At 36.4% G+C, this 11,352-nt stretch overlaps 2 protein-coding genes across 2 annotated transcripts; both read left to right on the top strand.

Moving 5' to 3' along the window:
* Nucleotides 1–492: 492 nt before the first annotated feature.
* Nucleotides 493–7,169, top strand: LOC107818418 (serine/threonine-protein kinase PBL34). Its single transcript, XM_016644423.2, has 6 exons — nt 493–1,080; nt 2,668–3,002; nt 3,113–3,248; nt 5,565–5,701; nt 5,773–5,896; nt 6,212–7,169. The coding sequence occupies exons 1-6, from the start codon at nt 897–899 to the stop codon at nt 6,730–6,732; spliced, it is 1,437 nt and encodes a 478-aa protein (XP_016499909.1). The 5' UTR covers nt 493–896; the 3' UTR covers nt 6,733–7,169.
* Nucleotides 7,170–8,744: 1,575 nt separating this feature from the next.
* LOC107818420 (hypersensitive-induced response protein 1) lies at nt 8,745–11,099 on the top strand. Its single transcript, XM_016644425.2, has 5 exons — nt 8,745–9,121; nt 9,297–9,417; nt 10,075–10,166; nt 10,265–10,361; nt 10,503–11,099. The coding sequence occupies exons 1-5, from the start codon at nt 8,933–8,935 to the stop codon at nt 10,829–10,831; spliced, it is 828 nt and encodes a 275-aa protein (XP_016499911.1). The 5' UTR covers nt 8,745–8,932; the 3' UTR covers nt 10,832–11,099.
* The last annotated feature ends 253 nt before the right edge of the window (nt 11,100–11,352 follow it).

Raw genomic sequence — 11,352 nt, 5'->3', positions numbered from 1 at the left:
AAATTATTTTTCAAGCCTCATTTTCTTCATTTTTCATATCAATCATTTTCTTATTTTCAAATTAATTGGATTGTGATTATATAAGACCATTATATAGTCTGACAAGGCAATTTGTCTATTACTAACTTGAAATGATTAAGTAAGATTATTAAAGTTACAAGGTTCTTTGAAATTTCCACATGTTCTGTACAAATATATAACTTTAATCAGAATAAAAAAATATTAAACCTTAACTTTTACAAGGTTGTACTTAATTTGTACTAGTAATTTTTCTTCTTATTAGGACTGACACCAATTTATGATTTTGCAAAACTTTTTATATACACAGACATTTATTTTCAGGATATTGTCAATTTATAGTAATTTTTGTTATCCAATTATACCCCACTAAGACATACATTCCTGTAACTAGACATATATTACCCCCCCCCCCCCCCCCGCGCCCGAAACCGTACTCTATATATTTCATTTATTATGTGTATTATTTTTTTCAATTAAGGAGCCAGGAACTGGTCAGCAGCATATTTGAGTCTATTTGTTAAGATTTCAATATCTTTGGGCAGCAGACATTTCTTAGGGGCACTTTTTTGAAGTGGGATTATCTGATACCAGCTTTGTTTGTACAGTGCTTGGGGCAGGTTCTCTGTTTTGCCTGTGATCTCAATCAAAATTAGCTCTTTTGGAGGCTTTCAATGTCATGTTTTCTTGATCTTTTGAACTGGGTCTGAGCTATTTCATCTGTATATTTATTGGAGGATTTGGCTCTGAAGAAAGTAGAGATATTTGGAATTCCTTTTTCATTCTCTAAAAGAACAAATTTTTTAGGTTGCGTGTGGGGTGGGGGCGGGGGGAGAAGGGGTTGATGATTTTTGAGTTTGATTTTGGTATTGTTAAGTATGGGGTTAGGTGGTGATGGTGTAAAGGGGGAGTCTTGGAATTTAGAGAAAACAAAGGGAAGGAAGAAAAAAGAAGGGGAAGTAGAGGAGAGTGGCTGTTGGATAAAGTTGAGGTTTATTGGTAGCTGTATTTCTTCAAGATCTAAAGTTGATAGCTCCATCAGTGGCATCGGCACTCACTGTGGTAATCCTTCACTCTCTTTTTGTAGAAATTGCATGCTTTGTTATGTTTTGAAGTTTTAATTGCATTATTCCTTGGTTTTCTTTGAAGATTGATCCTACCTTATAAAGAATTTTGTCACTGAGGCCATTCCTTATGGTTGTTATTAGCTTCAGAATGTTTGCTGCTTTCATTTGAAGTATTAATCTTTCCACTTCTTAAGTAGTGAAATGCATTCAATTTTGCCAAATGGTGTGCAAACTATTTGAAAATTTGAGGTGGAAAGATGGCTTCCACATGTTTCTTCTAGCCGTTGAAGTCGATCATATTTACTCAGAAGAGCTAATAATGAAGGCAGTTTAAAGAATTTCAGGATGGCTAACTGGATTCAGGAAGTTCCTAGAGGCATTACTAGAACAAACCTAGGAACTTCCGAAGTATCTCTTTTGGAAAGCCCCACTTACTGTTAGGGTAACAATGTTTGTGTTTCCGGAAATTGAAGTTGCTGTTGTGCAGCATTCTCTTGTCATTAATGTTGTTCTTGGGTTTTTCTTTTGTTTAATGTTCGCCCGTGTCACAATATTCTTGAATTAAAACTTCACCTCTGTTATGTCAAAATTGCCAGGTAAACTTAATTTGAATCAACAATCAATGGCAAGAGATGAAACAATGCTAGGTTTTCTGTTATATATCATCCTCTCTCAGCTTCTGATATGATTTTCTAGTGATGAATTTGTAATAAACTGCTAGGTAATAATTCTTCAGTGAACAAAACAACTTCCAACAGGTTGTGGGATCCGTTAGCACCTAGTTCATGTCAGTTTTTAAGTTGTCTTTCATTTTCCTCTGAGCCTTGTGAATACCGAACGCTCAACATTTTGTGATTTCAAATTAGTAATTCACAAGTGTGATTTGATAGAATTAATATCTTGTCTAGTTCTAGGGCTTTGGTTTCGTGGTAAGAGCATAGAGTGATGTGTGGATTAGGCGGACATCACGAGTTCGAACCATGCGGAAGACCTAAAAGCCTGGTACTTTTATATGGAGGAGTTAGAGAAGCGAGCCCATTATCCACCAACTTTTGGACCGCATGCTAGCTGGTCGTCAAAGATTTCTCGCTTATCCGAAAACAATGAGATTTCTCGCTTATCCGAAAACAATTACTCCTAACATCTTAGCTATTTTCTTGTGTTTGCTAAAGGAAAGATTGTAAATTAGACTACTAATGTCATCTAGTTATAGATTAGCACAATGGATCAAATCTTTAATTATCTACTAATGACACAAGCATAAACCAGCTGAATATTCGGGAAAAAAAAAAATCAATTTGTCAATGGAATCATAGTTCTCTTGGCATAATGGGAACAGATCAATAAACCATTAGAAACTTTATAGACTTAAGTATAATTCTGTATGCACATGTATCATGTGCATTTGTTGCACCTTTACTCACTTCAGTAAGTATATAGGTTGACTGCTTGATACTTTTTTAATCACTTTATTCTATCCTGATAGGAAAATTTTGGGGATTTTCAAGATTAATCTAAATAATGTATTTATTTAATGGTAATTGGTACTCATGGTGCTAACATTTTCTATCATTATTTGCAGAAAGTAAATCCGCAAATGATACAAGCATAGACCAGGCTGTTGCTCCAATTATTTCATCCACGACCACAAGTATTGCAGAAAGTAATGCTTCCACCTCCAAGCTCGAAGAGGAACTTAAAGTTTTTTCGCGGCTTCGGAAGTTCACATTCAATGATTTGAAGTTGGCCACAAGAAATTTCAGACCAGAATCCCTTCTTGGTGAAGGTGGTTTTGGCTGTGTCTTCAAGGGGTGGATTGAAGAGAATGGGACAGCACCTGTTAAACCAGGGACAGGGCTTACAGTTGCTGTGAAAACTCTAAATCATGATGGGCTTCAGGGTCACAAAGAATGGCTGGTTTGTTGCTCTCTGATTTTATCTAAAAGCTTATGATGTATTTCTTGTTTATTTTTTGTTTTTATTTATTTTCATCTTGGTTTATGTTAATGTATTTTCTTATTTGACAGGCTGAAGTAAATTTTCTTGGTGACCTCATTCATCCCAATCTAGTTAAACTGATTGGTTATTGTATTGAAGATGATCAAAGGCTGTTAGTTTATGAATTTATGCCTCGAGGAAGCTTGGAGAACCATCTTTTCAGAAGTATGTAATTGACCCTTTTCTAATATACTTTACATTGTTGTATTCTCTGAATTTTGGTTATATTTAAAGATTGGTGCCAGATCTGCTTTTGCAAAATTAATCCACAAAAAAGAGAAGGAAGAAAGAAAAAGAGATGATGTTTTGTATATATTACTGGAGAAGATTTTGTTGCACATAAGTAAATTCTTGCGTACGTGAAAACATTAAGTAAATATTCACGTGCATATTGCTGATCTCCTCAGCAAGCTTTAGTTGCTTTAGTCACGTGCCAAATCACTACTCACAGTTTATAACTTGAGTTCTCTTGTTGCTTTTTAACCATCTGTGAAGATGAGTTCTATGGTAAAATATCTAGTTAAGGTCCATGCTTGAAACGAAAAAAAAGATGAAGGGGAAGGGGTCGCCCAAAGCTGTGGCGTGTCTCGGTAGGAAAGAGATCACCGGAGTATAGCACAAGATCGCCTTTTCTTGCTGCCATGGGGTCGACCTGTGAACAAGGTAAACCCAATGGGAACAAAAAAACGGGGGCTCGGGACCACCTTCCTTCGCTTCAGAGTCTTAGGCGCAGCTCTTCTAGTCAGAGAAGAGTCCAGTACAAAGTAAACCTCTTCCGTAGAAGCAGGTAGTAACCTAACCTTTAAGAATTTGTTCAAGGGGGGACCCTCTGATCTATCGATGGAAAGATATCCATGTGTGGCGCATAAGGAATCCAAGTTTCCTTGTGTTTTTCTTGATGCTTGCTTGAAAGGGGGAAAAAGGAGGAAATGGAAGATCAGAGAGAGAAAGGGGAAAGGAGGAAATGGAAGATCAGAGAGAGAAAGGGGAAAGGAGTTCTTGGACAGGATAGTGGTTAATCTTGGGTTTATAAGCATCAGCTTAAATATTTTGGCTTTTGCTTTACCCTATTTTTTGGGTGCTTTGGATAAATTCTTCTGGCCATTATATAATTCCTAAAGAGCTAGAATCGAGAGGTTTCTAGTTCATCAATAACGACTTGCTTGTCTCAGCTTAGCTTGAAATACCAACCTGTAGATCGGACTTAAGTGTTATGAACAACCTACAAGTTCTCACTTGATTCCTGCTAGTTTGGAGATTGTAATTCCTTAGCTCAACCTCGAGTCTAACCTGCTAGTTGTCTGTGACCCTCAATGCCTGCTGCACATAAAAATCCATTTCCAGTGAAATAAAAAACAGTTACTAAAGAAATTAAACAATTGCGACATTAGCCACAAGATAAGAATGATTAATGTGTCCATTGAAATCAGCAAGACCTGTTTCTATTGCTAGAAACTGTGCAGTATATATATCTATGTTATCCTTTCACCCCGAAGTGAAATCTATGTTATTCCTGTTGATCAATTAATTTGTCTCTTCCATTTCTAGAAAACCTCGTCGCCACTGATTCCTCATGATGCAGATGAATCAAGGTAAAGACTAGTGTGGAAGTGAGGATTTAGGTTAGGAAAATGCGATGATGGTGGTGAAAAAAGCATGGTGAGATAAGAGTATAGAGTGAGTTCTTATGTGTAGGTGTGTGTGTGTGTGTGTGAGAGAGAGAGAGAGAGGGGGTTCATTCTACTCCGGAAGAATGACAGTTAATCATCCCTTTAGGAAATGCACTATCATTTTATAAAGCATGATAAAAAGTAATAGCACCGAGCATCTTGATCTTTAGGCTTCACCTATATTTGAACACTAGGAAAACTGAATTGAGACTGCATGGGTCAAACCTTGTTAGTTCCCCCCTAATGTGAGGCATTTGAGATTGGCACTTCTTAAGGAATATTATAGGATTACTTCAGACAAAATCTATCAATTGCTTATATGATTGATTCCTTTGCACTTTTGCTAGAATTCCTTGATCCTCGTTTGGCAGTTGTAGTTTGTGTACCTTCTGCTGAGAAATGTAATGCATGAGCATTTTTTATATGTGATCAATGGTTCAGCCACTAGCAACCGTAGTTAATTTGGCAGGGAAGAAGAAAGTCAAATAGTTAATTTGGTAGGGAAGAAGAAAGTCAAATTTAGAGGAGGGTTTGGTGATTCTTGGGGAAGACAAGTGATGTTACTCCAACAGCTAGCCTTAATTGGTCTTGTATACATTATATATTTCCAGGTTTTTGCATTTAGCATATTTCTGGAGTAACCAAAATATGATGGCTTTTATCTTGTGATTTTTCAGTATTGCTATCTGAATCTGGTGAAGTGGATGTTGGTACTTACGAAGTTCTAGAATATATGCTTATGTTCTTATCTGTGTTTTCTGCTGTAAATGTTAATGTCCTTGCATTATTTTATGCAACTTTGTAATATCAGGGTCCCTGCCTCTTCCGTGGTCCATCCGGATGAAGATAGCTCTGGGTGCTGCAAAAGGTCTTGCTTTTCTTCATGAGGAAGCAGAAAGACCAGTGATATACCGTGATTTCAAAACATCCAACATTCTGCTAGATGCGGTGTGTTCAAACACATTGGCAAATTGATCTCTCCCATTTTTATCATTTTTCTAATAACACGGTTCTCTCAGGATTACAATGCCAAACTTTCTGATTTTGGACTTGCCAAAGATGGTCCAGAGGGCGACAAGACCCATGTTTCTACTCGTGTCATGGGAACATATGGGTATGCAGCTCCTGAGTATGTGATGACAGGTAAAGCTACAATCTTGGTCGATCTCTTTCTTCCTACAATACTTACCTATATGTCAGTTGGATGGCCTGCTCAGCTTTATCAAATTTCTTTGTGTCACTTCAAGTCCCACCTAGTTGGATGCTAGTTCGCTTACAAATCCTTCAAACCGTTTTAATCTAGTATTTCCTACTATTAATGTCTCTGTACAACTCCATGACCTGAACCACAGTTGAAAAGGTTCTTGAATGTTCTTCCCATCTTCTGACTGAAACTTCCATTAATTAGATGATCTTTCCCTCTTACTGATTGAAACGCGTGCCACTCTTTTGTGTCAGGACATTTGACATCAAAGAGTGATGTCTACAGTTTTGGTGTAGTTCTGCTTGAAATGATGACAGGTAGGAGATCAATGGACAAGAACCGGCCACATGGGGAGCATAACCTTGTTGAGTGGGCGCGGCCACATTTGGGTGAAAGAAGAAGGTTCTATAAATTAATAGATCCTAGACTTGAAGGTCATTTTTCTATAAAAGGTGCACAGAAAGCTGCACAGTTAGCTGCTCGATGCCTTTGCCGGGATTCCAAAGCTAGACCTATGATGAGTGAAGTGGTTGAAGCCTTGAAGCCTTTGCCGAACCTCAAGGACATGGCCAGCTCCTCGTACTATTTTCAGACCATGCAAGCTGACCGAGTTGGATCAAGCCCAAATACAAGAAATGGCCTTAAAACGCAGGGATCGTTCTCAAGGTATGGACAGCAGCAACCAAGAAGTCTTTCAATTCCAAATGGTTCTCATGCTTCTCCACACCATCATCAACTTCCTCAGAATTCACCAAAGCCAAATGGCAAAGCATAGAATTGGATTAGAAGAAATCTGTTTCTATCATTCTTTCCTATCGCCCTCCGTAGATTTTGTTGGCCCACATTTATCCTTGGATGACTGGCAAGGAAATCGGAGTACACATTTTACATGATGTAGTGATCTTTGAGAGTGCTAAACTCTCCTCCTTGGAAAGAAACTAGCATAAGCACCATTGAGTAAATATATTTCTGTGTCGGATGTCACACACTCTCCCAATTATCTCTCAGACCCAGTCATAGGGGGGATTTGTAATTGTCACTGATTCAATTCCTCAGAAAAAGGGTAAATTTTTTGTTACTTGCAGGTTCATATTGTCGAGTGTAGCACGTAGAAAACGGTCAGCTTTGTCAACCAAAAAAAAGTATATCAATTGTTGAACTGCAGTCTTCATGTCATAGCAGATACTATACTTTTGTTTGTTCTGCTTGTTACTTTACCGTTCTGGTTTGACAGTTGAGCTACATTCTTTGTTGAAGGCAATTTTTATAGTGAGACCAACCTTTTCTTATAAGCGTAAAATTGCAAAACATAATGCACAACTATCCAATTTATTAGATGAATAATGTTGGCGGGAGGTAACAAGTACCCTAATTAAGGTGCGCAAAAGTTGATCCGGACACCACGGTTATACAATAAGATGTGCGTGCAATTTTTGACTCATCAAATATAATCAACCAAGGAATTCATGCTTTTTCCAAAAGCTGGTCATGTTTGAATTACTCCGGAATCCAGTGATTAGAAGAAAGAATTCCTCAAGAAGTGGAGATAAAGTCAGTACTAAATTATGATCCAAAACTAGGGTTGTGCATAATTTGGTAAATACCGAATTATCATACCGAAATCGAAAATTTTGGTATTTGATATTTGGTATTCGATATTTTGGTTTTTGATATGGTATTTGGTTTAAGTTTTTAAAAAAATTGGTATTAGGTATGGTATTTTAAAATAAAATACCGAAATACCGATACCGTACCGAAATATATATTATATTAGACAAAACACATATTATCAATTATAACATAAATATAAAAAATCTAAAATTTTACTTTTATTTATTCTCTAAGTTTATCAATTAGCTCTAAACAAGTAACAAGACATTTCTAATGATCAAATTTATTCTTTTATGTACAGTTTTCTCTCTATGAGTCGATATTTGCTGGTTTTGGACAAAACTTTTATCAACAAATATTTTCAGTTTTGTATTTTTGAGTACTTTAATTAAGAATATTAGAGTATATGGCTCTATGCACTAGTTAGTATTCAAATCGAATAAATCGAAGTTACCGAACCGAATAAACCGAAACCGAAAGAAGAAAAATCGAACCATACCGAATTTAATTAGGTACGATATTGGTATAGGATTTTAAGAAATCTAATACCGAAAATATCGAATACCGAAAATACCGAATCAAAATATCTAAATATTGCAAATATCGAATACCGAAAATACCGAATCAAAATATCTAAATATTGCACCGTACCGACAGACTAACACTCTTATCCAAAACCTAGCAAAGGATATTTGGAGTTGCTTTTGGGAGAAAAGATATTACCGTGTAATTTGTTTATACCGATGAATGCAAAACACTTGTCTTCATATATTCATTGATCACTTTAATGCATAATATCAAAGTGGAGCATTTTCTACAATGGGAAAGAATTTTTCCCCTTAATTTCACATAGGTGACTAATTAGACTGTAACATGTACTCCCACTAATTAGAAACACAAACACGTCAAAATTACATGGACTCACTTTTAATTTAAAAAACGTCCATCTTACTGGTTTCTTCCACCACCTAATGACTACTTTGGTGCATTTTCGTAATTGCACTGAAGAATGATAACAAAATGGCCAACTTATTGCTGAAAATGACTTTTTCTGTATGTTCATTTAGTGAGGTCTTATCCAAAAGTATTGGCTTAGAAAAGATATCAACTATCACATTTACCATTTTAGACATAGATCAACTTCTTTTCATATAAATGTTGATTTGAAAACCAAGTAGACAGATTGGTATACTAATAATAATTATTTTTTTTTGTTTAATCTTTTTTTGAAGACCCTTTGTGAATCTTGAGTCAAGATCTTGTCAATCTGAATAAACCAAGATTCAGATGTTAATTTTATCTTAAACTTTGAAATCAAGAATATCCTTTCTAAATAATATTTATTTCTTGTGATCATAGAAGTTATGGGGCAAGCTTTGGGTTGTATTCAAGTGGATCAATCCACAGTTGCTATAAAGGAAAATTTTGGGAAGTATGAAGATGTTATTGGTCCTGGTTGTCACTTGATGCCATGGTGTTTTGGAAGCCAATTAGCTGGTTATCTTTCTCTCAGAGTACAGCAACTTGACATTCGTTGTGAATCCAAGACTAAGGTTTGTTCTATATATTTGTCTTCTTTTTTTATCCTCTTGGTCAAAGGCTAGTTGTTACTTAAGAATGATATCCTTATTTCTCTGGAAAGGAAGTTTCAATTTCCAGTTGAAATGGTTAGGGTACCATAGTCTCCAGGAAGTGTATTTATCTTTGCTTGCTTGCTAATAATTTCAGGATAATGTTTTTGTGATTCTGGTTGCTTCAATCCAGTATAGAGCCTTGGCAGATAAGGCAGCAGATGCCTTCTATAAGCTAAGCAACACAAAAGAGCAGATTAAAGCATATGTCTTTGATGGTGAGATGCAAACATTATGCCTGTCCATTATCATAACTTTATTATGCTTAAAAAAAATGCAAAAGCAAATCTCCTCAATTACTGCTTCTGCTGTTTGTGCGTGAGTGTGAGTGTTGTGTTGAGCGTCTTTAAACTTACATACTTTTGTAACATGACCTGTTTGCTTGTAATTTCTACATATTGCATCAGGTCTCCACCAACAAAATTTTCTAGGTGTATTTTTTTTTTGTTGTACCTGCAAAAAAGATAATTGATCTTTTCGTTTTTGTTTTGTGCAAATAACAGCACCCTCAATAACTATTTTTTTCCGTAAATTTCACACTTTATTATTGTTGCAGTACTTTAGGTCATCTATATCCAAAATTTTCAGGATTGCTTCTTCCAATTTTTTTGCATAACCATGTTTCGGACAAATGGACTATCCTACTATTCTAGTATGTTCTATCTGCTAGCTCCCCTATCACGGGTACCGAACAATTCTATCCAAGAAATTACCTAACTTCTTTTTGTCTTTGCTGGGACTCGGACTGTGATCATTTATATAGTGAATGACATAGTTAGATATTGCCTTACCTCCAGTCCATATTGTAGAGATAATGATGAGATGTTTACTTATTCATACCTTATATTGTCTTCATGTTTCGTTCTGTTTGTCAGTTATTAGGGCAACTGTGCCAACATTGGAACTGGATAAAATATTTGAACAGAAAACCGAGATAGCCAAAACAGTGGCGAAGCAACTCGCAAAGGTATTTCTTTATATTGATACTGCAATTCTTATGCAAACAAATAGAAGTCAAGAAACTAAATTCAGTCTCTATCTCATTTTCCTTGGGGAATTACATAGGCAATGTCTCTTTATGGATATGAGATAGTTCAGACTCTTATTGTAGATGTTGAACCAGATGATCAAGTGAAAAGTTCAATGAATGAGATTAATGCAGGTATGGTTATCTTTAAATTTCACTAGATTACTTTTTTATCCCTTAAATAAAAGTAAATTTTTCTCTAGCTGTTAGCTTGTCCAAGATCAAGTGGTCTGAAAATTTTAGCCTTTGCTCTTCTAATGTGAATTGGTAAACTAGCTTCAAGATTGAGAGAAGCTGCATACGAGAAGGCAGAAGGAGAGAAGATTCTGCAGATAAAGCAAGCAGAAGCGGAAGCAGAATCGAAGTATTTAGCAGGGCTCGGCATTGCTCGTCAACGTCAAGCTATCGTAGAAGGACTCAAAGAAAGTGTACTCGGGTTCTCTAATAGTGTTCCTGGGGCATCATCCAAGGATATCATGGATATGATTTTGATTACCCAATACTTTGACACAATGAAGGAGATAGGTGCCTCCTCTAATTCATCTATTGTCTTCATTCCTCATGACCCAGAGGATGTGACTTTCACAGCAGAGGTAAATAAATGAACAGTTTGCTTCAAGGAAAAACATCTAGTCTACGATGCAGATATGATGATTTTGAGAGAAAGAGGGCACTTCTCCATGTATTGTGTTAGAAAAGGAAAGGTGCAAGAACTAATTGTGTGCACATACTCTAGCTACACATAGCAGGCTATTTTCTTAAACACTTGTACACGGTATTTGATGTGATGCTCTGTAGTAGTAATTTCAAGGAAGGTACGGAAAATAGGTGTACTTGAGAAACAAATGGGTTTTTACTAACATTTTCTTTAAATGAGCGCCTTGGGGTAACAGATAAAATCGCTATCATGTGACCAGGAAAGCAGTCTGTTACAAAAATGCAGGGTAAGGCTATCTACAATAGACTCTGGCCCTTCCCGGACCTTGCACGTAACGGAAGCTTAGTGTACCGGGCTGCCTTTCTTTTTTCTTTTAAGTGTATAGAGAGGAGCTGGGGACACTGGCAGAATATACAAACTACACTATATAGCTTCGGTGTTCAGTGAGCTCTTTTACGCAATTGTAGC

Source organism: Nicotiana tabacum, chromosome 9 (assembly GCF_000715075.1).
Source record: "Nicotiana tabacum cultivar K326 chromosome 9, ASM71507v2, whole genome shotgun sequence".
In the NCBI taxonomy this organism is placed as follows: Eukaryota; Viridiplantae; Streptophyta; class Magnoliopsida; order Solanales; family Solanaceae; genus Nicotiana; species Nicotiana tabacum.
The sequence above is the reverse complement of the archived record's forward strand: the minus strand, read 5'-3'. Positions and strand labels throughout refer to the sequence as shown.

Coding starts and splice junctions, on each gene's coding strand:
- LOC107818420 (XM_016644425.2), top strand. CDS start 8,933: ATGGGGCAAGCTTTGGGTTGTATTCAAGTGGATCAATCCACAGTTGCT. Junction 9,122..9,296: donor GTTGTGAATCCAAGACTAAG/GTTTGTTCTATA, acceptor TAATAATTTCAG/GATAATGTTTTTGTGATTCT. Junction 10,167..10,264: donor TGGCGAAGCAACTCGCAAAG/GTATTTCTTTAT, acceptor GGAATTACATAG/GCAATGTCTCTTTATGGATA.
- LOC107818418 (XM_016644423.2), top strand. CDS start 897: ATGGGGTTAGGTGGTGATGGTGTAAAGGGGGAGTCTTGGAATTTAGAG. Junction 3,003..3,112: donor AGGGTCACAAAGAATGGCTG/GTTTGTTGCTCT, acceptor CTTATTTGACAG/GCTGAAGTAAATTTTCTTGG. Junction 5,897..6,211: donor TCCTGAGTATGTGATGACAG/GTAAAGCTACAA, acceptor CTTTTGTGTCAG/GACATTTGACATCAAAGAGT.